The following is a 26,968-nucleotide window of genomic DNA, read 5'->3' as shown; positions in this document are numbered from 1 at the left end:
GGAGTTTTATCTGAATATATAACAATCGACAAGGATCAGCTCCACCTTACTTTTCACTTGCTCAATTCTACTCCCCTCCATTTTACTCTGCAGCCCCAGGCTCAGTGGGCGGGGAGGGGGGCACTCACAGATCTGTCCATCATCATCCTTCCTGAAAGCCAAGTCCAGGTCTGTTAGGAGTGAGGATGGTCACAGGAAATGGATAGACCAGCACTGCACCCATTTCCCTGCCACGTACCCACGAGGACCCAGATGAATGAGCGTCTGCAGCGTCTGCAGAGTCTGGAGCGCTTTGCAAAGCAGGCTCTTTGTCTACCACCTGTCCCTGAAATAAGCCCCCTCCTATGTGGCCTTTGAACACCAGCTGAGTCTGAAGTGAGCCAGACATTCCTACACTGAGAGGAAAATGGAATCCCAACACCCACAAGTTCAAGCAGCTATTTTAAACCTTAAGCCACCAAAAATCGTTTTCATGCCTTTTCTCCTCCCTTTAAGAACCAATGGCAAACGCGTCTCTGAAGCCTGTTACCTGTCCTCACTTTCAGGTGGGCCCTGGAACTTTCTTTTCCACATGCTTTGGCCACGATCTCCACCAGGTACAAAACACCAGGCTCTAGGCCAGACAGTGTCAGGCTTGCGTTCCGGCTCTCCAGGTGCACCGTGGGGGTCCGCGCGGAAATCAGGGTGAGCTGGAAAGTGGGGCGCAGGGTGAGATCCGCCACCCATGCCACATGAAAGCCCGTGCTGGTCACATTGGAGACGGTGACCCTTCCGATGGGCGTGGGAGCTGAGAAGTGGAATATAAGTGCCCTGATTAAAATCAGTCCGACGTTCCCAGGAGACAGGAAGGAGAACCGAACCCCCCCCCCATGCCCCTACGAGGACATGAGAGTCCTCAGGGGAGGCCAGCCCAGGGGAGTCAAGTCCCCCAGCTTCCAGCTGCACATGGGACGCGGAGTCCCTGGACAGCCCCCGAGCCCTGGGCTCCCAGGGACGGCAGCCCTGCCCCTTAGGTTTGCTCTGTGCCCACCCCTGAGGTCCCGGGACCTCTGGAAACAAAGTTTTCTTGAGCAGGTTCTGGGCGGCTCCCCCAGAGCGGCTGCCCCCCTCAACCCCTGGGCGGACTTCCCAAGGAATCAGCATGGTGGGCTTTGCTGGCTACAGACCATTCCTATAGGGGACTTGTGCGATTTACGTGGGCTTAAGAGTTTAGTTTTGGATCTAGCCCTTTGCAGCAGAGGAAATGCATCAACGGAGCTGCTTTTAACAGTTGGATGCAATCCAGGGCCAGGCTAGCTCCGTGAGCTCACACAGGGATGCCAAGGCCACCTCCCTCCGTGGGAGGCGCAGGGCCAGGCCCGTTCCCTGCACAGAGTGGCTGCCTGTCTCCTGGAGTATCACCCAGGGGTCTTGGTGATGGCTCAAGCCTCTACAAGTAATGGGTAATGTGGAACTGCCGGGGATCAGTACGGCTGGGAGGGTACAGAGCTGCTGGGGGAGCTGCAGCAGGCTTGGGGGTGCAGAGCTTCTGGGGAGGTACAGAAAGGTTGACCCTGCTGGGGGGATGCGCCCCGTACTCAGTGCACTTAATGCAACACATGCCCAGCTTCCCGCTCCAGCTGTTGGCAACCGGGAGGCCTAGGAAGGGGGAGGACCGGGCTGGAGCGAAAGCGGGGAGACCAAGTTCTCACCCTTACTAGACCGGAAGCCGACCGCCAGAGGACAGAGCTGCACGGCACTGGGTTGGCCTCACCCAGTGCTACCGGACTGCCCTGGAGTGGACGACTGCGTGAGCCTTCGCCAAAGGGAGCTCACACACCAGCAGATCCACATGGCCCCTGGGACGCACCCTTCCTGCCACTCACCGCAGGCTGGGGTCTTCAGAGATGCAGGCGTGGTGGCCGAGGGCAGGTCTGGGGAGCCGGAGGGTCCAGGGTCTGAGTTTTGTGACCACGCGGGGTCCCGAGGTACCGGCGGCGTGTTCCTTGTGGGGAGGCTGGCGTGCCACTCAACGTGGTCCGTGGGGCCCTGGGTAGGAGCTGGCCGGAAGAGCGACTCCGTGGTGGAGTTTGGGGGCAGCCATCCAGGGGAGGCTGGGAGGCTGTTCATGGCCCCAAGAGGGGAGCTGTGGGTGGGCCCCGGAGCCCGGGAGGAGAAGGTGGTACCAGCCACCCTGCTGGCCGCCCACTGGCTGGTGCCCAGGCCTGGGGCCACGCTGGCCTCCCCCTCCACGGCTGGCCCAGTGCTGTTCCTGCCATGACCAAGCATGCCGCTGACCCCTCTCCTGGGTGGGAGCCCTGGGGTCCAGGCCTGGCCTGCTGCAGTGGTGCGCCGTGGGTATCCAGGGCTGGGGGACAAGGCGGGGGTCTTCAGGCCGAGGGCTGTTGTTTCTGTGCTGGGACCTGGGGCTGTTTCGCCTGTCACCGGAGATGGCGCACCACCGGTGGGGCTCACCACGTCACCTGCCGAGACACATCCTTTCTCAGACGGGGCGTCTGGTCTACTCTGGTCAAGAGCCCCCCCCCCACCCCAGGTGACCTTAAGAGGGGGCACAGGCTATCCCCATGGATGGTTAAGAATGTTTGACACGGCCCTTGTTTGTGGTCTCCCAAGAGCTCTCTCGGAAGGCCCTGGAGCCTCTCCACTTGATCAGTGAGGATGCTGCGACCCCGAGATTAGGGGGTCCACCTGGGAGGCTGCAGAACCAGGACATAAGTGCAAGGCTTGGTTCTTGCTGGCCTCAGATGGACCGTGGATCTGCGGGCCTTTGGGAAATTGGGATAATTTCCCCCAAATGTGTGCTCAGTGTGGGGCTAGGTTCTGGTCACTCTTATCAGCTTGCTGGGCGACACAGGCATAAGAAAAAGGATGGGAGAAGAGAAGCTGTGTGGGTCTTAGGAAGTGGGACAATATACACAGTAGTTAGGGACTAGAGGCTTTCTCCCAGGGAACCATTCTCTGCCGCTGCTTCCAGCCAGAAAGCCTTTGCAAACAGGTAGCTGAGCACCTATGCTGCCCACCCTCTGTCCAGAGCAGACATTGCTAGTCGATCACAGCATTTTAAGTCTGTATGTGACCTCCTCGGGCTTCTGAACTCAGCACGCCAGGTGGCCCCAACAAACTGATCAGAATTGGCCCCCAGAAACGTTGGGGCAGAGACATGCCAAGAATGGGGCTCAGAGACCCTACATCAGGGCCTTCTCCATGCTCACCGGGGCTCCTACACCATCTTGGGGTCCAGTCCACCCAGGGAGGGACCCCTGCCCCCGGGGGTTTCATCATGACTTTCTCTGACCCTTTCATTCATAAAAATAATTTAAAATCATACTTTAAAACTGCACTGGTATAAAGACTAGATTCGTAACTGCTATTTACTGTTATTAGATTCTTTTTTTCTTTTGATTTTAAAAGCAATTAAATCATTCTCATGGGCCCCTAACAGTATGGTGGGCCCCGGGCACTGTGCCCACCCTGCTTGAGGAGAGCCAACCCTGCTCCACCCCAGGTCCTGAGGGAGGGGGCTCAGCCCAGAGCTGGGGGCTTGGGGACGGGGCGCACCGTCACAGGCCCGGCCCGGTCTGGAGGGGTGGGCATCCCTGGCCGTACGGCACCGGCAGGTGTACGAGCCCTCGAGGTTGATGCACTGGGCGGCCGGCGAGCAGTCGTGCTGCAGGCTGTCTGCGCACTCGTCCCAGTCTGTGGGCGGGGAAGAGACAGGACATGAGCGGGTGGGAAAACGGCCAGAGGCTGCTCAAGCAGAGCGCAATGGTGGCAACTTCCTGCTGACCAGAGTCTTTGCAGCGAACGACAAGGGGTGGAGCAGGGCGTCAGTGAAGCCCTCGGCATCCAGCACCCGGGGCTGGCGGTGGGGTTCCCTGCACAGAGTCCTCCCTGCAGCTCCTCTCTGGGCCAAGGAGACAAACCAAAAGCCCGCCCTTGCCCACCTCCACCGCTGGCTGGCTGATCTGGGGGCAGAGGTTAGGGAACGTTGGGATTCCTGTGGCGGTATTAGCACCCACAGGTGTGAATATATTCCCCTCTTGCTTATTCTTTGTTCATAAGGTGCCTTCTCTTCCCTCTGACGAGCCAACTTCCCCTTATATTTAGTGTCTCAAGAAAGAAACAGAAAAGTAACAGAGCCAGGAGGTGTCCAGTTAGTATAACATGAACTTTCCAAAACACAGATAGGACGGCTGTAAATACCTCCTCCCCGAGTCTGGGAAATGATTGTGAGAGACCCCAAAGCCCCATGCCCCTGGGAAGCCCTGACCCTTCTGACCTGGGCAAGGAAGGCTCAGTGAGCCCCCCAACCCTATAAATCCCCCCAAACCCTCCCCTGCCACAGTCCTTTCTCGGCCTCTGAACTTGAACTTATTTACAAAACAGAAATAGAGTCACAGATGTAGAAAACAATCTATGGTTACTCGGGGGAAGGAGGGGAGGGATAAGTTGGGAGATTGGGATTGACATATACAAGCGACTATATATAAAATAGATAACCAATGAGGCCCTACTGTACAGCACAGGGAACTCTACTCGAGTCTCTGCAATGACCTCTATGGGAAAAGAATCTAATAAAAGAGTGGGTATATGTATATGTATAACTGACTCACTTTGCTGTACACCTGACACGAACACAACATTGTACATCAACTCTACTCCAATAAAAAATAAACAAATAAAAATAAACCCTTAAGCAATCAGTACTCGAGCTGTATCTCAGGCTGGGAGGAGCCGAGGCTCAGGAAGCAGTCTCCCCACAGCTCTAGAAATCCATCCTTCAGCCCAGGTCCGGCTCTACGGGTCGCTGCCCGTCCCATCCCCGCCCAGGACAGCAGGTGGCTCTTAACAGAGTTGCATCTGCTAGCTGGGGAGGCTGGGTGCCCCGACGGGGTGAGGTTACCCTTGAGGGGTGGCTACCAGGCTTCTCGAGAGCTGCAGGCGGGGTCCCCGAGCCAGGCTCAGGGCACCAGCGAAGCCCGGACTTGGCTGGGCTTCAAGTCAAGAGGAGGCATGAGTCCAGTTTTGTGCAGAGAAAACCCCGCCACTGAGCGCTCAGAGGCCGGTTTCATGGGTTTCAGTTTCGCTTCTTGTGATCTTTACAGAAGCAGCTCCCCCGAGCCCAGCAGACCCATCAGCCGATACAACAGTTTACACCCTGACCCGGATCCCCCTGGAGCGCAGCCTGGCCTCCGGGCGGCTCGAAAGTGCCGGGGGCTTAAGGCCAGGGCTGGAGCCAGGCCCGCCAGGCAGCAGGGCCACGAGGAGAGCCGAAGCCCCCGCGGAGACCTGAGCTCAAACCGCAGAGCCCTGGAAGTTATCTTGGGGAGGTGATTCCCCACCCCCTTCGCTCCGCCAGCACGTGGCTCAGGGGTAAGTCTGAGTAAGATGCAGACAACTCTGTTTTGTCTTGTATAAAAGCCCGAGGCCTGGCAGTTCTTGGGTTCAGAGCGGGAGGCAGGAGAGCTGCCAGGCGGCCTTTGCGCTTCCTGGGCCGCCAGACGAGGATGTGGGCCAGAGCTCCTGGTGCAGGACCTGTCCTCTGCTCCTGCCGGCCCTGAAGCTGGGATGAGGACGTAGCCCACCTCCCGGAGGAGGGGGCAGCTGTGACAGAGCCAGGACTCCTGGCACAAGTAAACCCCCAGGAGTGAGGTGGGGAGGCCCAAGGACAAAGCCGTCCCATCCCTGAAAAGGCAGGCTCCTCGGGAGGCCCCAAATTGTCTTTGGGGTGCAAGTGGCCTTGAGAAGTGAAGCCTGGCCAGAGCCCTCAGCCCTTCCTGGGGGCCAGAGTCAGATTCTCACTCAAGGAGGAAGGTGGTCACAGAGAACTGGGTTCTAACGGCGGCAGGAACAGAGGCTGGACCAAAGGCAGTGCCACTGAGTCTGGAGGAAGCAGGCCCACCCCAGCAGGCCAGGTAGACAGTGACAGGCCCGGGGCCAGGCTCCCCTGCTCGTCCTCCGTCACCCACCACCCACAGAGGCCACAGGAAGGTCCACTGTGCCTAGGATGCTGTCAGGGGTGCGCGGCTGACTGGAAGATTCGGGGAGCGTGGCTAGGCCAGTCCTGAGATCACAGAGAGGGCGCTGCCCCCCAGTACTGTGGTGACCCCAGGGGAACCCCTCACACAGAACGGCACCGCCATCAGGCCTCGTTTGGCTGGCGTCTGCACAGAGCATTAAGCACGAAGGGGCCCCGTAGACGCACGCGGAGGCCCAGTGGGTTGTCTGCACGTGGAGCAAATGAGTAGGACGGCCCTTCCTGAGCAGATTTTAAGGAAGGGGAGGGGCGAGGGTGGGAGATCCAAGGGGAGCGAAGGGAGGGGGGGGCGGGACGGAAGGACTGGTGAGGGCTCGTGGACCCTGCAGGACCTTCCGGGCCTGAGAACTCACCCGAGATGCGAAAGGGCATCCTAGAGAAGACTTCAACCGAAATGTCGGCGGCGCTGTCAGACGTGCGCCGGGCACTCCGCTAACCCCACACCGGCAGGGTTCCTTTATTTACCCTCCAGGGGGATGGGTCAACATTCCTGTCTCCCAGCTGAGCACACGGAGGCCCAGGAGGCGACATGCCTTGTACAGGGACCCACGGCGAGGGAGTGTCAGAGCTGGGATTCCAGCCTGTCCCGTGAGGCCCCCTCCCGCCGGACAGTGTAAGCAGGGTCGGAGGCCCAGGTTGCTACTCAGCACTGAGCCTCCCCGCACGGGGCACGGCCGCCCTGGAGGGAGACCAGGGCACGTGGCCACCCAGTGACCCGGGTGGGGTTGGTATGGGCCTCGGGGAGAAGATGAGGTCGTGACAGCATGGCCGCCACGCTGCTGGGACATGTGGATTCACAGCAGCGAGAGCTCCCAGATAACCCGGGAAAACGCAGCAGCGCCAACACCACCATTTCTGTGGGCGTCGCTGAGGAAAGGAGCTTTCCGTACTGCGGTTTGCTGAAGTTTTGTGGAATAACAACGAATGTGCTTCTCCAGTTCCCCGGCTGTGCCTGCGGGGCTGGGGGCTCTGGGCCCGTGGGGAAGGCAGGGGACTTCGGTTTGGGCCTCCCCGGGTGAGGGTTGAGGCCCGGGGGCTGCCCCTCGGGCTCTGGATCAGGGGACTCTGTGCAGGGCAGAGCCATCTCGTACGCCAGTAAACAGCCGAGGCCTCCTCGTGGCCCTGGGAGACCCTCCCACCTTGGCCCTCAGCTCCGAAATGTTAAGCAAACAGCCTACCGTTTTTCAGGGATGCTGCAAGGTGAGAGCCTGCTCGGGGCTCCCAACTTCTAAGGATACTTCCAGAACTTCGTGGGGGGCGGCGCTTCAGAATGATGAACCCCGGGGATATTAGCAATGCAGGGCACCTCTTCTTCCTTTGTATGAGTTTGCTGAGGTTGCCATCACAGACTGTCACACGCTTTCAAGCTGGCTTAAAACAGAATTCATTCTCTCACAGTTCTAGACGCCAAAGTCTAAAATCAAGGTGTTGGCCGGGCTGGGTGCCCTCTAGGGCCTTCGGGGAGGGTCCTTCTCGCCTCTTCCATCTTCTGGTGGCCCTTTGGGCTCCTCGGCCTGTGGCTGCATCACTCCTGCCTCTGCCTGCATCTTCACGTGGGTGTCCTCCACGGTCCCTGGGTCATCTCCTTTTCTGTCTCTTCTAAGGGCCCTGTCATTGGACTTTGGGCCCACCCTGATCCAGAATGATTTCTGATCCTTAGTTTCATCTGCAAAGACCCTTCTTCCAAATACGGTCACGTCTGAAGTTAGGTGTGTACTTACCTTTTGGGGCCACCATTCAACCCACTGCATCACTTGACAAAGCTCTGGAATAACCTAAGCCCTGATGCCAGGGGATGAGGCTGGGAAGCATCTCGAGGTTAGGGCTGGATCTCCAGAAGATGGCTCAGATCTGTCTCAGGTGGGCCCTGGGGGTGCAGGCCGAGGGTCCACCCACAGGCTGCCCGGCGTCTGCCCAGCACTTATCCCCTGAACCCAGGCAGGCAGGCCCACCAGGTGCAGAGGGCCGCTGTCATCTCCATCCCCGAGGGGGTGAATGACAGAGAGACCCCAGGCTCAGCAGACAGGTGTTTCCCAGACGTGACTTCAGGTGTGACACTCCCGCGGCCCATCCTCTGCATTCGTGGGTTAGGGGAGCTTGGGACAGCAAGCTGGCAGGCGACGGGGCTCAAAGGAGTTGACAGCGCTCACTCTGGGACCTGCTCTGGGACGTGCATTCCATAGATTGAGCCCCAAACAGGCTCTTTGATGTAGAGACTGCGGTGCCCTCACCACACGAGGGAACTTCATCCCTGCTTTGACAGCAAAAGCTTCCTGACGTGACAGCTCGCTGTCTCTGTCTGTCTCTCTCTGTCTCTCACTGCCCCCTCTGCATCCCCTGCATCTCTCCCTCTCTCTGTCTCTTGACGTCTCTGTCTCTGTCTTATCTCTGACTCTGTCTTATCTCTGACTCTGTCTCTCCCTCTCTCCCCATCTCTCTCTCTCTCTCTCTCTCACTGCCCCCCTTCCCCCAACCCCCTCCCCCCGCCTCTCTCCATCTCTGTTTCTCCATCTCTCCCCCCCTCTTCCCTAATCTGTGACTTCCTGTATCACCAAGTAAAATTACAAGCCTTTGGGCTAATGAAATAGATCTCCACGTTAACAAGGCGCACAGCAGCCAGGCCTGGCTGGGCCCCGACGCAGACACAGTAAGCTCCCATCCCTGTGCCCTTCGTGGACCCTCCAGCCCGGTTCCACCCTGGGTTCTGGTGGCAGCTGAGAAACACCATCGAAGGGAATAAGTGTCCCTGAGCTCCGAGGGGAGCTTCTCCCGTCAGCAATAGGAGGTGTGGGACACAGGTGGACTCACTGTTATGGGGCGGCAGCCCTAGGCCCCAGTCCCCATGGAAGAACACAGAATACGGACTCAAAGTTCACTTGCTTTATCTTTTGGAACAAAGTGAATGTTGATCAGAGCTAACGCAGCCTGGACTTTGGAGCGCATCGGGGCGGCACACCCTGGGCACGGAGAGGAGGACCCACCTTGCACAAACGTCTCCGACTGGTCCACCTGGAACACGGTGCTCGCCCACAGAGGCGGGAGCATGGGGGACAGCGTGGACACGCCCACCGGGAACTCGGGGTCCTGCACCGTCAGTCTGAGCCTCACCACCACGCTTCCGGCCCAGAGAGACACGACCTTCATCCTCAGCTTCCCTCTTCGGTACAAGTCAGAAAGCGCCGGTGGAAGGGAGGTTGCAACCTGGCCCAGAAGAGGCAACAGATGCTGAGAGGCAGCAGACTTTTCCATCAAAGCCTTCAAAACCAGTCAGCGGGGCCCCGGGTGTGACACGTGGATGGTGCACAGAATCCACGTGTCCTCCTCCTGGCCAAGAGAAGGCGCCCAGCCACCCTCCTCTGGGAACAGCAGAGTTACCTCCCCCCCCCACCCCCCACCCCCCCCCAGCTCACTGCAGCCCTGGGACAGCGGGCCAGGCCTGCTCCGTCTTGGTAAGGACTCAGAGACCATGACAGTCGGATCTCCATCCTGCAGCCCTAGATGCACGGCCCACTCTGGGTGCCCTGGAAACCGGTGCGAAGATAATGTGTGTGTGAGAGAGATGGCTGGATGGACTGATGGATGAAAGCAGCAATCCCGTGGCTCTTCGGAGCTGCCCCCCTCCCACTGGGCTGGATCCCCAGGAAACACAGGCACAGCCAGGTGATCAGGGCCACCTGTGCCCAAGCAAGGAGACCCAAGCCTCGCCCACATTCCTCCTACACCACTCCTGCACCCACAGGCGAATTACTGCTAGAAACAAGGGAGAATTCTCCAGGAAAGTTCAAAAACCAACTCCTCTCTGCAAGTGAACTTTGAGAGGCGACCCTCCTTCCGTCCCTCCCATGTCCACACATCCTGCAAGTAGAAGCCTGGACTGCCCTCTTGTTTCAGAATATCTTTCCAAGACGTTTCTATGATGAACAGCCTTGGGAGAGAGAGGATGGCCCCGTCCAGAGCAGAGCAGATCTGTTCACCGTCTGATGTGGTAAAGATAACGTGTATCTCCGGAGCAAGGTTTAGGCAGGTGTGCACCCAGATGCACTGCATGTGGGTCACCCACCGGGCTCCCTGTGCATCACCCCCGTGGGACTTGGGGGCCAGCAGGGGACGTGGCACCAACGTGATGCTCGTGTCGCCCGCTGTGCTGTGCGTGAGGGAGTCCTTTGTCTCTGACCCAGGCATCTCGTGTCCTCTGCCAGCATCCACGCAACAGGCTAACTTACTAGCTTGCAGGAAGGGCCAAATCCTAGCCCTCTCCCAGTTACTGACAGGTTGGCAAGTCGCTTTTTTCTCCAGCTCAGCATCCCAGGATAGATGATAGCTGCTACTGGCCTGGTTCCCCCAGGCCTCATGCTGGTGCCCGCCTTCAGCCCCAGGGAGGAACGGATGCTTTGATATCTGGTAAATGCTTACTCAATGAAGCTGCCCCAAAGAAGGAGGGCAGAGGCCCCAGGTCCCCCAAACCGAAGGTTCGACAAAAAACCCAGCCGAGCCATCAAGTGGTCCAGCCCGTTTGAATCAACGTTGGTTTGTCCCCAAACCTATTTTAAGTCACGCATAAAAGGGGGCACAGGGCGGGTTTCTGGCTCCGACTCGGAAAGCTCTTCTGCCGGGCTTTACCTCGTGCATCAGCTGCTGGGAGAAGTTCTGGAACTCGGGGCTCCCACGGTCCAGCAGCCCCTCTGTCACGTTGCGGTTTAGGATCCCGACTGTGACTTCGAACACCCGGGCATCTGAGACAGACGATGACACAAATTAGCTGAAATCCGGTGAGCGCGAGGCACACGCTTTTCTGTCGATGTTTTCCAATCTCCCCTACTCTTTGGAGGAGACTTTTTGGAAAACAGATCGAGGCATGAGTCTTAAGTTTGGTAACCACATTGGGGGAAGTCAGCGTGAGGAATATATGCGTCTACGCTGGAGTGAAGGGAACTCAGACATAGACACACACTTTTAGGGCCAAAGCAGGGGGACAAGTTACAGACGTCACATGGCTCACACCGGTGGGAACTGGGGTTCAACCAGCCATGTAGGGTCCGAAGGCCCTCCCTCGATTCTTCACCCTGTGTGGCCGCTGCTTTCCTTGGCACACGTCCCAGCCAGGCCCCTGACACTCAGGTGACAAGTTCATCCCGATTTCTCTGGGACTTTCCAATTTTCCCACCAGAAGTCCCACCTCTCAAGAGCCTACTCTGTCCCGGACAAAACGATAGGGTTGGTAAGGGACGTGTCCTTTTCTTTGGACATAAGTGAAGCTGGATAAGATTCAAGATGGGACATGGGAGCGTGTCTGTTTCGTTACCAAGAATGAAACCCACATCCACGGCAGACCCTGCAGCCATGATCTAAATTCTAATGATCTAAAGGCACTCACAGTTTGTCCCACCCTGGTTCCCCACCAGCCAGTGAGCTTGGGGCCGGTGGGGCAGAGTTTATCACCGCTGCACGTACACAGCCCCAGAAATGACACCAACGTTGTAGAGCGTACATTTCTAGACGGGGGCCCCTCTGAAACTTTTCCCACCTTAGCAAGAGGAACGAGTAACCCTTAGGGTCCGGGATTCCCAGGCTCCGGTCCTGCCCACATCACAGAGCCTCTCGGGAGGCGAGTATCCACCAGTGCTTCGGGAATCCACACTTACCGTGAGGCCCCGGGTCTCCACTGCTATGATAATCTCTATGGCCTCCAACATAGCAAGCATTTAATAATGTCAAATTAATTAGCTAAGACCTTTAAAGTGAATCGAGCTTCTTAAAAAAATAAATAGGGCTCTGCAAACATAAGGCATTTCTAGGAAGGAGAATCCAGCTGGGGAAGGAATCAGCTTGTTATCAGGAGTCTTAAGGAATCTTCCAAATTATCCCCTCTGCGTTGGAATGTAGGTATTTTTTCCTGAGGGCACAGAGTCTATGGGGTTGGGGCGGAGCTGTACATTCCTACTGCCTGTCCCAACTGAGAGGAATTCGCGCTGGGATGTTGGTCCCACCAATTATCCCTTCTGAGATGAGTTAGGGGGGGACAGAGGGTGGAAGTGATCTGTAGGGATGGAGCCCCTCACGGTCCCAGTTTCCTCAAAGGGAAAAGAGTGTTCCCCCCATTTGCTCCGTGGAGCAACTTGAAAATAAAACAAGAAGGTGAGATGGCACCAGTTAGGAAATTAGAGGCTTGTGCAAAGTCAAGGGCTCGAGTTTTTGCATGGCTGGGGTTCTGGGGGCACTCTGGGGGCCTGTTCTGCGTGTTTGCCACTTAGCATGGGTCGGCCCCCAGTCAGTACATAAAGGGTGTAGGCCAGATCCCCCCAGCCCTCACTCACTCACTGCCACCATCACTGTCACTGGCGTTATCCCTATCCGTGAGACAGAACCCCCAGAGGGTCCTTTTTTTAAAAAATATTTTATTTTATATTGGAGTATAGTTGACTAACCATGTGTGTTAGTTTCGGCTGTACAGCAAAGTGAATCAGTTATACATATACATGTATCTATTCTTTTTCAGATTCTTTTCCCATTTAGGTCATTACAGATTACTGAGAGGAGTTCCCTGTGCTATACAGCAGGTCCTTGTTGGTTATCTATCTTAAATATAGTAGTGTGTTTATGTCAGTCCCAGACTCCCAATCTATCCCTCCCTCCAACCCTCCCCCCCGCCATAGCATCTTTCATACGGTGATTTCTGCCCTCTGCCTGCTCTGAACCCCCAGGCTGGGTCTCCCCCGCTACTCCGGTCCCCAGACCAGGATGTCTCAGGGTCACACTGTCCGTACGCACACTTCCATGTCCCGCTGCCAGAGGCCAGCCTAGGAGGGAACTCCCCGGGCCGAACCTGACAGAGGTCTACACCACCGGGGTAGCACCACGACCAGGCAGAGGGGAGGTGGCATCACGGGGCAGGGCCAGTGTTGGCCACCTGGCAGAGTCACGTGGGTCACGCCAGCTGCCTCCTGGACGCTGGAATCCCCAATTCATGCCTACGCTGTGTTTATTTGGGGCAAAAATTTCTTCAGGGCTCCGATGCAGTGGGCATCGTGTTAGCTTTGCAAGTGCACGGCATGGGAAATGAGGCATACTTCGTGAAGATCTTACAGATGCTCAGCTCTTGGGTTTGGGGAAGTTCTACAGACTCAGCTGTGTGGAATTAAGTGTGGCAAAAGTTCCTTCGATGCGTGCGAACTGCTACCCTCTTCTGCTCTACTATACTTTGGGCTTCACTCTATCTGACTGCATTATGTGTCCTTCAAACCACAGCAAGATGGGATCTTCACAGAGCCCTCATCACCCCAGGCGTCAGAAGAGCCCCCAGTCAGGATGAGACGCAGGGGAGCGAGGGGAGCCTGTGCTGGCCACGAGCACCGTGGCACTGCTCCGGGACACAGAGCGCGCTCACTGCCCCCCAGGAGAGTTGGGGCCAGGTCAGTGACGGCCCCTGTCCTGCTCGTAGGAAGCGCGTGATTGGAATCACCAGGACCAGCAGACTAGGCTGGAGAGACAGACTCACGGGTCATGTGGATTTCAGACATGTGGCCTTACCGGTCTTGACAGTGACCGTGGTGGTGACGTTGGCCCAGCACCCCTGGTAGCTGGTCCTCACCGCATACAGCACTCCGGCCTCCAGCCCAGCCACCTCCAGGCTCGTCCCCCGGGTGCTGGCGTTCCTGAGCAGCTCCTCAGCCTGGTAAACCTGCACCTGGAAAGTGCAGTTCTGGGTGGAATTTAAACTCCAAGACACTTGAAAGCTGCTGCTGGTGACGTTGAGGACCACGAGGTCTCTGATGGGAGGGCAGTCTGCAAAAGGGCAGAAGGAGGAAGACGCAGAAAACGTCAGAGAGAAGCAACAGAAACAAAAGTCAACAAGTGGGCCGACATCAAAGTGAAAAGCTTCGGTCCCGCGTGAAAGCATCCACAAAATGAAAAGGCAGCCTGCATGCCGGGAGAAAAATCTGCAAATCATATATCTGATAAGGGGTTAATATCCAAAATCTATGAAAATCATACAACTCATTAGCAAAAATAAAAACAATAATCATAATCCCATTTTAAAATGGGCAATGGATCTGAATAGACAGTTTTCCAGAGAAGACACACAGATGGCCAAGAGGCACGTGAAAATGTGCTCAGCATCACTGACCATCTGGGAAATGCAAATCAAAACCACAGTGAGGTATCACCTCACACCTGCTAGAATGGCTGTTATCAGAAAGACAGGAGATAAGAAGTGCTGGAGAGGGTGTGGAGAAAAGGGAACCTTGTGCGCGGCTGGTGGGAATGTAAATTGGTACAGCCACTATAGAGAACGGTATGGAGGTTCCTCAAGAAATGAAAAATAAAACTACCATATAATCCAGCAATTCCTCTCCTAGTTATTTATATGAAGGAAACAAAATCACTAACTCAAAGAGATACCTGCACCCCATGTTCATTACAGCATTATTTACAATAGCCAAGCCATGAAAACAACAAGCTGTTTTTGTAGCTGTGGTCATTATGGTGTGTGATGGGCTGAACTGTGTTCCCCTAAAACTCGTGTGTGGGGTCCTAACTCCCCAGTGCCTCAAAATGGGGCCGTGTTTGGAGACAAAGTCATTAGAGAACTTGTTAAGTTAAAGTGAGGTCATCAGGGTGGCCCTAATCCAACCTGACTCGTGTCCTTATAGAACAGGAGATGAGGACACAGCCAGGTAGAGGGAGGACCACGTGAGGACACGGGGAGGAGACGGCCGTCTGCCTGCCAAGAGGCCTCTGAAGGCACCAGCCTGCCAACACCTTGCTCTTGGACTTCCAGCCTCTGGACTGCGAGAGAGTAACTTCCTGTTGTTTAAGCCCCCCAGTCTGTGGTGTGTGTTACGGCAGCCCGAGCAGGTTAACGCATGGCAGGTTAACGCATGGTGTGATGTTTCTGGGCTACGTTTATAAATGCTATCTCAACACAGATTCAAAGGGCCTGCTCTTCTGAGTCACAAGTACTTGATCATTTGCCTGAGGTCTTCTGCTCGGCTAATTCATCACCAAAACAATGGCCCATGGGGAAGCAGGACTCCGGAGTCAGGCTGAGGTGTCCTGTGTTTTCATATCGACATTCATGCTTTAGGGAGTAATACTCAAATATAACAACCAATATGTATTTTAATGCTCAGATGGAATTAAATGTCTTTTTTGGGGAGAAAAATTCTGGCTTCACAGCAGGCACCGGGCCAATACGAATTATACAAAGTCTAGGGTGGCCCTCAGTCTAGAGACACCACCATTTTTACAGCAGAATTTGATTTCTATAAGAAACAAGCGATGAGGAGATTTTTTTTTAAATCTTTTGCAAAACCACAGTAAAGAAAGAAGAATTAAAATATATGTGAAGTTTCCAGAGCCCTTCCTGTAAGGATTCATAGGATATATGCTTTCTAATATTATAAAAAAATTGTCTTTCCGACAAATGTGTACGCTTCCTTTCAGTAAAAATTAAAATTGGCACAATTCAACACATTTCCCTTTTGGCCTTGGCTGCCAAGAGGCTCAGGATCAAGACTGGTGACCCACCCTCATCCTGCAGCTCAGCCCTGCTGGGTCCTCCCTGAGCTGCCTTTTAGAAATGGCAGTGCCCTGTGGATGTGCTCCCCTACCGTGAGCCCCTGCAGGTCCCCGCAAAGCACGGATATAAACTGGTGGATGCTGGAGAGACAGGTGAGCCCAACCCTCCCTCCATCTAAATTCTTACAGCTTCCTGAAAACTCTCCTTGCATGCAGAGGTAGCGTGTACTTTGAAGGAGACGCGTTTGTCCTTTTCACTGAATTGTCCAGTATTTTTCTGTGCCTTTGTCTCACAGGTGGTTTTCACTCTTTACGACACTGTCCTTTGTTTCAGCTGAGGACTGGACGGCAGCTCAGGCCCTGAGACCGTGGGTCTCACCCCCACCTCCCGGCCACTGGGACCATGAAATCAAGACAATCACCTTCTGGGGGTCTAATAACCACGTAACTTTTCGGTCTGTGTCCCCAGGAACGTGTCACTGAGAAAGTAAGGAAAAGCTACAACTTTTCTAAAAATCTGCTAAAAGCACACATTGTTCTGATTCACGCAAACCATACAACACCCAACATTCTTTCAATCCCGCAGGTGGCCACACGACGCCTGGCAAATAGGACAGTGAGGCTGAGAACGAGGCCTGAGGCCTGGGCAGCCGCATCCAGCTCGCAACAAGGTTGCAACCCCAGGTCCTGGTTGCCATTCAGGCATCACTCGATGTGGAACGGCAAACGAATCCGTATTATGGGCCTGCGTGTGGTCCTTTACAAGCACGAGTGCCTCCAGGCTGAGGGGAATTAAAATAGGAAGGGTCCCCTAGGTGTTGGAAAGAACCCCGGGACTGGAGTTTAGGAAGTCTGAGAGGGTATCAGGCTGGCTGGAGACATATTCACTGTTTAAATTAAGACGCCAGAGGGTCCCTAGAGCACTGGGCTAAGGAGCCACCAACGGGGTCGTTTCGATGCCTATGAAACCCTCAGAAGCATCTGCGGAAGCTGCTGTCTGCCCATGGTTCCTGCAGCTAAGGCGCTGTGGGCGTGTGGCCCTCTCGTCCATAGAAATAAGTCCTCCCTGCAGGGAATGCTACAGCCGAGCATTTGTGTAGCTCTTTCTCCAATGTATTACCTTGAGACGTTTACAATTGTCCGGATTCAACCGTGTTTGACCAACCACAGTGGCAATTTCGTACGGTTTGACATTTATTGAGCACCTACTATGTATCCAGCACAGTGATGGAAACAAGGATGGATTAAGGTCCACAGCGATGCCAGACACACACATGGGATGTCCAAGCCAGCGTGGCCAGTGTCGTAGCGGCGGTGGGGACACGGGGCTGTGAGGACACCCACGGCGCTATGGGCACCCCCTCCCACTACATGCATCACGCTGCCAGCCAGGCTATCTGTGACACACTTAGAGCTGCCCTCGGCTGAGTGCTGTGGCAGCGGGCATGTCATTCCACACAGCCTTTCTAACAATACCAGGTAATAGGTTCTACTGTACTATGATCCCATTTTACAGAGGACGAAACTGAGGCCTAGAAAGGTCAAGTCGAGAGTAAATGGCAAAGCCATCCAATAACTAATGACAAAGTTCCCATGCTGTACCCCTAAGCAGTCCCACCACCGGCAATAGACTGGGTAATGACCTCCAAAGATGGCAGCTCCTAATCCCTGGAACCTGGAAATGTGACCTTATTTGGAAAAAGGGTCTTTGCAAGTGTCATGAAGTTAAGGCTCTCAAGAAGAGATTGTCCTGGATTATCCAGGTGGGGCCTAAACGCAATCACAAGAGAGAGTCGGGAGAGAGGACACACGTGCACACACAGAAGAGAAGGCCACATGAAAAGGGAACAGAGAGAGGATTGAAGATGTTGGCCTTGAAGATGGGAGCGATGTGGCCACGAGCCAGGGGATTCGTGCAGCCCTCAGAAGAAGGGTGAGGCAAAGAAGGGGTCTCCCCTAGAGCCTCCGCAGGGAACCTGGCCCTGCCGACACCTGGACTTGACAACGATGGTGGGCTTCTGCCCTCCAGAGCTGTGAGAGAATAAACTTCTGTTGTTTTAAACCCCCAAGTGTGTGCTGTTTTGTTACACAGGCCCAGGGAATGAATCCACCTACCCACGCTTCTTTAAGTAGTTTTCAAGGCAGCTAATGGTGAGACGGTACAACTTGTTGGGAAGTTATTTGTGCTGCTGTAAAATCAGCCAACTTCTGACATACTAAGGCTAAGCCCTCTTCTGGAGAACAGAACTTGAGATACTCTAAGCTGGAAATAATCCTTCTTTCCTGACCCTTCCTTCTTCCCTCTGACTTGGATTTCAGTTCATTGGCCAGGACGCTTTCTGTCATTGCCGTTTGGCTTTGCAACGTCCCTCCCTCTGAAGACGTGGCCCCAGAAGATAAACCCAATTCTTGACTGTGTGTGATCCCAGGGTGCCACTGCCCTGTGGCCCTCCCCGGGCTACGGTTGTGAACCTGAGTTCAGGAGTCGACACTGATCTGAGGGAAGCGTGTCAGATTCTCTGTGTCCACGGGTCTGGGCCTTTGTTCCTTCCAGGCAGCCCTGACCTGTGTCTGGTGGGGCAGGAAGGGTGCTGCTGGGGCAGTGGCCTTTCCCGTGATCTCCCGTGTCAGTCTCTGCTCCTCCTTAAGCCCTGGACCTGTCAGCTGGACACCTGAACCTCGTAAAGGTAGAAACACTGGGCATTTGAGCCAAGATGCTGAGCATTCGGTCGTTGAAAACCTGATTATAGATCAGGTTTGTGAACTCGAGCGGTAATCCTTGGCAGCCCAGTGGACTCTCCAGCAGCGGCCCTGCCCTCACCAAGCAGCCACCTCAGAAGATGGTTCTTTATGGAGCTGAATAGCTATCAGGCTTCAGCTGGGTAGGGGACCATGTCGGAGGGAGTTAGGATGACCCTTGAATACAAATTCCACTCCATCCTAAAAGCAGAACGTGTTCCTGGAACACGAAGTGCAAACCGGGCAATATTTCTTAGGGGTTTTTTTGTGCAGGAATCCAGCTGCCCTGTGTGTCATTAACTGGGTGACTAATTTCACAAGAAAAGCATCTGAAATTTGCGCTGTATTTTCCACGCGTCTGTACCTCTAACCCGTTCCAGCAGATAGCTCATTTATTATATTAGCTTCTAAATTTAAAACATGTGTTGTTTCCCTTCGCCATATGCGACTGGAATTCACTCTAATTTTCTGATCGGGAGACACCGGCTTTGTCTTTTCTGCCCTGTTGGAACTAAGGTCGGGGTGGTGCGCTTTCCCTGTTTATGTTCCGCTGTCAGCGTGGCAGTTTGGCAACACTCCTGCCTGTGAACAGAGTCTGATGTCTTTTCAGATGACCGAGCAGAGTATTGTCAATAACTGTATATTCCAAACTTCTGTTCACATTGCGGGTCAGGTTGCACCCCCCTGAGGCCACAGCGCAGGAGATCTAGGACGGTCTGCTGGGATTCTGTGCAAAGCTTTGTGGGTACATCATGCATAGAGGAGAAGCGTAGTTCTAAGCGGACAAAGCCCCCAAGGCACAGGACAGGCGAGTCTGGTTGCAGAGGGGGGGCTGCTAGGTGCATTTTTGAAACTCCAGAGACCTTAGGAATAGCCACCACTCAATCACCCCTCTCCCCTTAAAGGGAAAAGAACATGAGGATTAAATCACTAATTTATTCAACCTCAGTTATAACAAGATTCTCCCCCACCACTTCACAATGCTAGCGAAAGTTGTAGTTTTCAGAGAGGAACGTTGGAGGTGACATACAAGTCCCCCACGAGGGAAATAGCTAAGAGCATTGTATCCCTGCTATAGCATACCACTGTTACTCAAGCATTGAAAATCGTAATTATGAAGACAAGGTTGCTTCTTGGAAAGCTTTACATGACATAATGGGAAGTGAAGAAAGCAAGATACAAAATTGAATATGTGGCAGGATTTAAATAAGGTCAAAAAAAAAAAAACTGGAAGGAAACAGGAGAAAATAAAAACAATTTGCCACGGTGCTGAGACTGGGAGCGACTTATCCTTGCACTCCCGTAACAATGTTGTTAAAGCCATAGATCAGGTTCCAGAAAGAAGAGAGAATTCTAGAGGCCAAAGGGGATAAGGTGTGTCTGCATCTCAACTGAGGCTTCCTTAAGGCCTTCCTTCCCCACCTGGAGAGCCCGGTCGCTCACCTTCACAGCTGCCATCCAGCTTCTGGGGGGACGAGGTGGGCGACTCCGGGTGACCGAGGCACTGGTACGAGCCCTCCATGTTTAGACACCGTCCCCTCCCAGCGCAGGCGTTGAGTTCGTCATAGGAACATTCGTCTACGTCTGTGGGAAAGGAGAACAGGTGAGAATACTCATCAGGGCCATCGGTCCTTCCCATTAACCTCCAGATGTGTATCACATGAGCTGAGGAAGTGGTTTGGGCCGCGGTCCCCAGGGGCCTCTTGATGCCCTGCCTTAGAGGCCCCATCGGTCACAGCCCTCTTCACCGGAGCAGCTGGCCCACGGCTCAAGGCACAGCTCCACGTGCTTGGGTGGGCACTGTGGCCCGAGCAGATCACTTTGGGTCTGTGTTGAGTCTGAAATCACGAGGTCCAGACATCCTCCCCAAGCATCTATCCTGTGGACGGCAGTGTATGGATGGAGAAATAGGGCAGAGCAGCCCCTGACCTGCAGAAGGGGCCTGGCCCTCTCCTGTTGAGCGGGTGCACCTGCCCAGAACACGAAGCCAGGCTTCTCTGCCGCCAGGACAGAGCAAGGCCATATCACCATTTTATCTAAGCCAGACGGGAAAAAAAGGCCACCGTCACCCACCAAGCACCAACCGCTCTCTTGGCCGCAATGAGGGGCTGTTCATTCTTCACTAATCCTAGCTCGTCTTCATGCTGGTTACCCCTCCCCTTGGATGAGATTGATTGAAATACCCCATCACAGAACTGCCTCTGCTTTCTGACAGCATCCAACCTAGAACAAGCCCCACTCCCTTACCCCTCCCTCTCCTCAGCCACCCAATCAGAGCCGCACCCCATAACGGATTCTCTCTGACACCCTCCCGCGGACGCGCCCGCGGGCCCTGCAGCATGCCTTCTCTCTCGCTGCCTCGTGAGATAACCCCTCCTTGTTCGCCTGCTGGGGAGTTTCTAGGGTCTCCAGACGGAAACCTGTCAGAACAGACGAGACAAGCACTTGGCTTATGGGCGCTGCTCGGTTTGGTTTTCAAGAACATTTGTAGAGTTGAAGGGAATTAAATGCCATCGTTAGAGCTTTCCCTGGGCTCCAGACCCTGGCATCTTTCTGTGTGACCTTCAGCGTCACAGAAAGAGCTGCCTCCTTCTAAGGGTGCAACAAACTCCAGCTGCCTTCTGTAGCGGGAAGAAAAGTGCTGTTGGAGCCCAGCCGTCTGCTCACGAACTGTCCAAGGTTACTTTCATGCCACTCTGCAAAGCTGAGCTGTTGAAACAGGCCATGTGGCCCACAGCCAAAAATATTTACTATCTGGCCTTCTTCAGAAAGTTTGCCAAACCCTGACATGGACAGAAAAAAAAAAAAAAAAAGAAAAGAAAAGCCAGGTAATTTCTTCCAGAAACACATCTATCTGTTGCACCAAACTCAGATTTGTGCCAACTCTGCTTTAAGAGCCTTCGAGATGTAAGGATGTCCTTAGCGAGGGTGGGAAAGAGCCCACAAGGAAATTTGGGAACCCAAGAACTGAGCAAATGGGTTATTTGTGTGCTGTTCTAGGATTTGTTCTCCAGCCTCCACCTGGATGGAAGGAGAAACTGGACGTGAGAGGCTTAGGAGGAGGCCGGAAGGAGGGAAGGGGAAGGGGATGCTAGCACAGAACGAGTTCTCAAAATCTCGGCTTCGGAACTTGGAGTTTAAACTCCGGGCTGGGATGAGCTAATGGTGGGTCTGACCGCCCCTCACCTACTGGAGGATTCTCCCACTCCGGCGGCCCCCGCCCCCAAGGGGACAACAAAGGGAAGCCGCACCTTGCACCCGGATGTCAATCACTTCATAGATGCGTTTCACCACGCCGTCCAGCACCGCGGAGATGCGGGCCACAGGCTCCGGCTGCGGCAGACCCAGCAGCAGCCGGGACACCGTGATCGAGGTGTCCCCCCCGGCCGAGTGCAAGTGGTGGACAGCGGTGTCCAGTGGCTGCAGGGCACTGGTGACCTGTGAAACCAGAGTCAGAGCATCAGGCGGTGGAAGGACGCGCCCATCGGACAGACAGGGAGACGGAGGCCTAGGGACGTTAAAATTAACTGCAAACACACACCTACACAAAACACACACACACACACACCCCACACACACACCGTTCTCTTCTGCAGCAAAATACTCTCTCCAATATTTTTATTTCTGTTGTCATTCCAATAAAGTCCCGCAAACCAGATTATAAATACTTTGGGGTTGAATTGTGTCCCCCTCCCAAAAAAAAAATCCCCATGTTGGAGTCCTAATCCCCCAGAACCTCAGAATGTGACCTTATTTGGAGATAGGGCCATTGCAGATGTAGTTAGTTAAGATGAGCTCATTAGGGTGGGCCTTGGTCCAAGATGACTGGTGTCCTTCCACAAAGAAGACGTTTGGACACAGACAGACACTGGCAGAGGAAACAATGTGAGGACACAGGGAGAAGCTAAGGAGACGCCTGGAGCGGACCTCTGCTGTGTGGAAGAGACACCGGTCTACCAGGGTCCCCCCACCGGTCCCTGCCCTTGCAGCTGACAACAGAGAATCAGGTCTGGAATTAGGGAACTGGACGTCAAACCACATCTGATATTTTCTGAAATTGAATGATCCCTTTTCTCATTTCATATGAATTCTTTTTGTTCCAGTCTAATATCCCAAAATCTCAAGGTAGCATTGATATTTGCCTTGGGAAGACAGGCAAACAGCGTGACTACCAGGCAGAAGGGCATCACCGAAGCAGGCTTTGCCAACAAACCCACAAGTCTCCCCTGGAAACCAGAAAGGTGTTTTGGGGACCCTGGAGCCGCGCCCTCCTCAGCAGACTTGAAACACTTCACAGGGGGAGGCAGATCAGGAAGTCAACACTGGCCTCGTGCAAACCCCTTAGTTAGGGCGCCCAGTACCTGCTGCAGTCAGGAGCCCATGTGGACAGGCTCTCCTGAGGGGAGGAACGAAACCTTCACACATGAAGAGGCAGAGGGTGACGAGAACAGTAACATTCAAAAACCAACAATCACAGCAGCTCAGAACCTACATGGATCAGCATCGTTTTAAGCTTTTTAATGTACCGTCTAAACCTCACAGCCACTGTCTCATGTAGGATTATGATTATGCCTGTTTAACGGAGTAGGTATCTAAGGCACAGAGAGGTTAAGTAACTTGAGCAAGGTCACACAGCTGATGAGTGACAGTATTGGGATTTGAATCCATGCAGTCTGGCTCCAGAGCCATGTTCTTACTGGCCAACTAGGCATCCCCGGCTAAGAAAAGACAAAAATCTCTTCTAGCTGGGACAGTTAAAGAGGCTTCTGGGTCAAGGTGACAATTGGGAGTACCTCTCAAGCGGTTTTACTGGACAGCCCAGAGCAAGGTGAGGGTGTGTGCCATCTGTTTTGGGCTCACCCCAGCCAACTCTGGTCTGATTTCATGACCTAGGGGCCACATCTACGGGACCTGACAGTCAGGAAGGACCAGCCATACAGTGTGAGGGGTCCAGTGCGGAAGGAAATGTGCAGCCCCTTGTTCAAAAATTATTAAGCATTTCGAGAGGCAACAGCAGAGCATTATACAAATGCAGGGCCCTTCCCAGCGTGGGGTGACTGCAGGGCATTCACCTGGGAAGTGGGTCCTGAGGTCAGACCACCACCCTGGGCAGGCACCATCAGGTGCTGGTGAGCAGTGCCTGCCCCCAGCTGGGCTCCCAGGACCTGGGTGGGGGTGGGGGGGGCGACTCCCAGAACATGAAGACGTCCTGCTGGTTGCAAGGCGCTGCCGAGGCGTCAGCGAGCGTGAGCTGTGTCTAGGCTGGGGCTCCCTCCCGGGAGTGGGGTGCGGGCCTTGCCCCTCAGGGGGCCTGTGGCCACATCTAGAGACAGTTTTGGTTGTCACAGCCGGGCACGTTTCTGGCCTCTTTTGTGTAGAGCCAGGCCTGCTGCGAAACCCTGTGGGGACAGGCAGCCCCATGACAGAGCCATGCAGCCCCAAACATCGACAGTGCCAAGACAGAGGAGCCCAGTCTACAGGTCCCCATCTCAGCACCTTCCAGAACTCCTGGGACTTCCCTAAAGCGGGAGCTAGAACTCGGGGATGCGTGAGAGAGGTGCTCAAGGGCATAGCTCTGGGGCCTGGGAAGGCTGCACCCGGGCCTTAAGCAACAGACCCTGAAAAGAGGAGTTGCCTGCTTCACGTCGTGACAGGGTAGGGCTTGCACGCCACGTACCTCAAGACACACCAAACTGCACCCTTCCGAGAGGGCAGTTAATGCACAAAAATCGTATGTCTTTCAAGCGGTTTTTTTTTTTTTTTTTTGCGGTACACGGGCCTCTCACTGTTGTGGCCTCTCCCGTTGCGGAGCACAGGTTCCGGACGCGCAGGCGCAGCGGCCATGGCTCACGGGCCCAGCCGCTCCGCGGCACGTGGGATCTTCCCAGACCGGGGCACAAACCCGCGTCCCCTGCATCGGCAGGCGGACTCTCAACCACTGCGCCACCGGGGAAGCCCCAAGCTATTTTTAAGTAAGAATCCACATTTGGTTCAGAGTCAGTCAGTTGGGGTCTCTTGTGGAACCCCTCCCGACACCCCGACACCTACCATGGAGTGCAGGAGCCTCATGTGATCCAGCAGCCTGGGGTCCGCCTGCTGAAGCTCCGTGAAGTCCATCTTCACCAGGACGGTCACGTTGTACCAGAAACTCGCCAGCTTCCTCTCTGGAGCTGCCCGAGGGCACAGGGATGAGCCTCAGGCCCAGGACAGGCTGGGGCCACAGGAGGCCCCTGGGGAATGGGGTGGCACGCTTCCGACCCCCTGCCCCCGCTTCTCTTATGTTATATATGGTCCTATTTATACCGTAGAATGCACTATTGTACACAAGGTATATTAGATAACACGATGTATATTACTTATAACATATCTACTATAATGTATACAGTATAATAGTATCATTATATATTATATGTAACATAATATTTACATTATGTATACGATTACTTTATACTATGCTAATAAGATATATATTATACGAATACTTCATGTTTTATAATATATTGTATATTGTACGTTATATATATATACAGTTTATATGTGTTTCCCTGGCTCTGAACCTTGACCACCTCTTCTCCTGGGGGCCTGCACTGACTTGCCAGACGGGGGCCTGGGAAGGATTCCGGGTCCCCGTGGGGCTGCACAAGCAGACAGTCCTAAACCTCCCAGCTCTGACACAGCTCAGCTCCCAGCAAGCTCACCGGGAGCTCTGAGGGCCTCCCCAGGCAATCTTGGGAAACTGGGGTCCCTGCTTTTCCGGGAACGTCTAACCCCCTCAGGGCAGCTGTGAGCACACTTCTCCCCCTGAGGGGTCAGTGGCTGGATTTTATGAGTGAGATGGGCCCGTGCACAGGCTGCAGGCTCCCCATAAAACCCGGGCTGCTGCTACCAGAAACTCACTCCTCCCCCCACCTCCTCCCAGATCAGGCCTCAGCCCTACCTTGGGGGGCAGGGGCCGAGCAGCGGGGGCCCCCCGACGAAGGGCAGCACTTCTGAAGACCAGGACAGTCCGCATCCAGGGTGCATGGCGAGGTAGATGCTTCTGGCCTCACCACCGGGCAGATGCCGGGTCTGGATGCGAACTCCTCAGACCGATTCAGGGCTGGGGGACAAGCGAGCAGCCATTAGTGCTATTGGCTGTAGAATCCCGGATGGCCTGCGTGGCGCTGTGGCTGGATGCCTCCTGGCACTGGAATCTGTCTGCGGTTCCGAGGCGCACAGAGCAGCCCACTCAAGGGCCACCACCGCCAGGCCTGGGCAGGGCCTCGCCCTGTCCTGCAGAGCAGCCATCGAGGCCGCTTGCTCTGACTCTAACGTAGCCTGACCATCTTTCCTGGGAGGAGGGCAGCTTGTCCCAGGAAGCTGGGGGCCCGGGTGACCTGTTCCTCTAGGCCTCAGGAGTCCGTGTACAGGGCTCTCTACCACGCCCGTAGAGGCCCCCTTGCTGCTCTGTGTCCTGACAGCTCACTCATTGAATATTTATTGAGCACCTACTATGTGCCAGACACAAAGCAAGGTACCCGGGACCCAGCAGTGGGCCCGAGGCAAAGTCCCTGCCTCAGGACACTTAGATGTTGGACAGAGACCAATATGCCAATAGGCCTGCAAAAGCTCAGGTGAATGAGAGCTGCGGGGAAGAAGCAGGGCCCAGGGGCAGGTAGGCAGGGAAGGCCACCCTGAACAGGGGTCTCTGCAGGGGCCGGGGCACTGGGGGGACAGCCTGTAGCTTGAGGCCCAGGAAGTGGGAATGCGCTGGGCCCCCCAAAGGTGAGAAGGAGGTCCCCAGGGCTGGTGAGGGCGCGGTGGGTGAGCAGGTGGGCTGGGCCACGGAAAGACCCCCGCGGTGTTGAGGTGGGTGCCCTGGGGGTTTGGGGCAGGTCCGTGGTGAAGGGGACACTGTGGTGCCCTGCCCAGACTGTCACACCGCTCTGCCAAGCTCTGCGTCCCCACCTCCTAGGACCCTCAGGTGGCCCTCGGGGGCTGGAGCTGCCGCACCCCGTATGCAAAGCCCCAGGTACCTGGGGTTTTACAAACCACCTTCCGACCCCGTGGCCAATGCCGTGAAATCGTCCCCTGCCTCTGCCCCTTCCCTTCCCTGTCCACAGCTTCCCTGAGGGCGGCCTGACTTGCTAATCCCTGCTGTGCTCTGGCAGCCGCGCCTGTCGAGAGCCTATTGTGATGGTCCAGGCGAGAGCTGGTGGAGGCTGGACCAGGGTGATGGGTGGAAACAAGCGGGAAGCCTCAGATCCTGAGTGTCTGCAGCTGGAAGTGCCTGCAGGACGTGCTGACAGACAGGACAGGGTGTAAAAGAAAGAGAAGCTTCAAGATGGATCCAAGCCTTCGGGCCTGGGCAGCCACTTGGCACCATTTCCGGGAGAAGCTGCAGGAAGAGTGGCCTTGGGTGGAGCCAGGATTTGGCCGTACGGATGTGTAGTGTGGCGCGCTTTCTGGAGGCACACATGGAGCTGGGGGGCAGCGAGGCCCTGTCTCCTCCCCTGGTCAATGCCCGGGAGGTCCGCTGAGGTCAATCAGTGGGGCTGTGGGCTTCACACCTCCAGGGCCAGCACTCACAACGTGCTCGGAGGGACGCAGCTCGGGGCAGACGTGCAGACGTGCAGACGGGAGCCTGCAGGAGGCAAAGACGACGGGGGATGTGCAGCCAGGTGCGGTGAGGGC

The 26,968-nt window shown here is 55.1% G+C and overlaps 1 protein-coding gene across 1 annotated transcript in view; it reads right to left on the bottom strand.

Moving 5' to 3' along the window:
- Positions 1-26,968, bottom strand: part of UMODL1 (uromodulin like 1) — a 61,188-nt gene that overhangs the window by 24,852 nt on the left and 9,368 nt on the right. The window contains exons 3-13 of the mRNA XM_065876180.1: positions 25,233-25,394; positions 24,344-24,465; positions 21,547-21,733; positions 19,739-19,879; positions 13,565-13,819; positions 10,658-10,770; positions 9,019-9,238; positions 3,559-3,696; positions 2,222-2,462; positions 1,866-2,080; positions 530-787 (exon numbers count right to left, since the gene is read on the bottom strand). Of these exons, the coding sequence (XP_065732252.1) occupies positions 530-787; positions 1,866-2,080; positions 2,222-2,462; positions 3,559-3,696; positions 9,019-9,238; positions 10,658-10,770; positions 13,565-13,819; positions 19,739-19,879; positions 21,547-21,733; positions 24,344-24,465; positions 25,233-25,394 (2,052 nt within the window). The remainder of the gene's footprint in view (positions 1-529; positions 788-1,865; positions 2,081-2,221; positions 2,463-3,558; positions 3,697-9,018; positions 9,239-10,657; positions 10,771-13,564; positions 13,820-19,738; positions 19,880-21,546; positions 21,734-24,343; positions 24,466-25,232; positions 25,395-26,968) is intronic.

The sequence above is a fragment of the Phocoena phocoena genome, chromosome 4 (assembly GCF_963924675.1).
Source record: "Phocoena phocoena chromosome 4, mPhoPho1.1, whole genome shotgun sequence".
Classification (NCBI taxonomy): Eukaryota; Metazoa; Chordata; class Mammalia; order Artiodactyla; family Phocoenidae; genus Phocoena; species Phocoena phocoena.
This window is presented reverse-complemented; position numbering and strand designations above follow the sequence as displayed.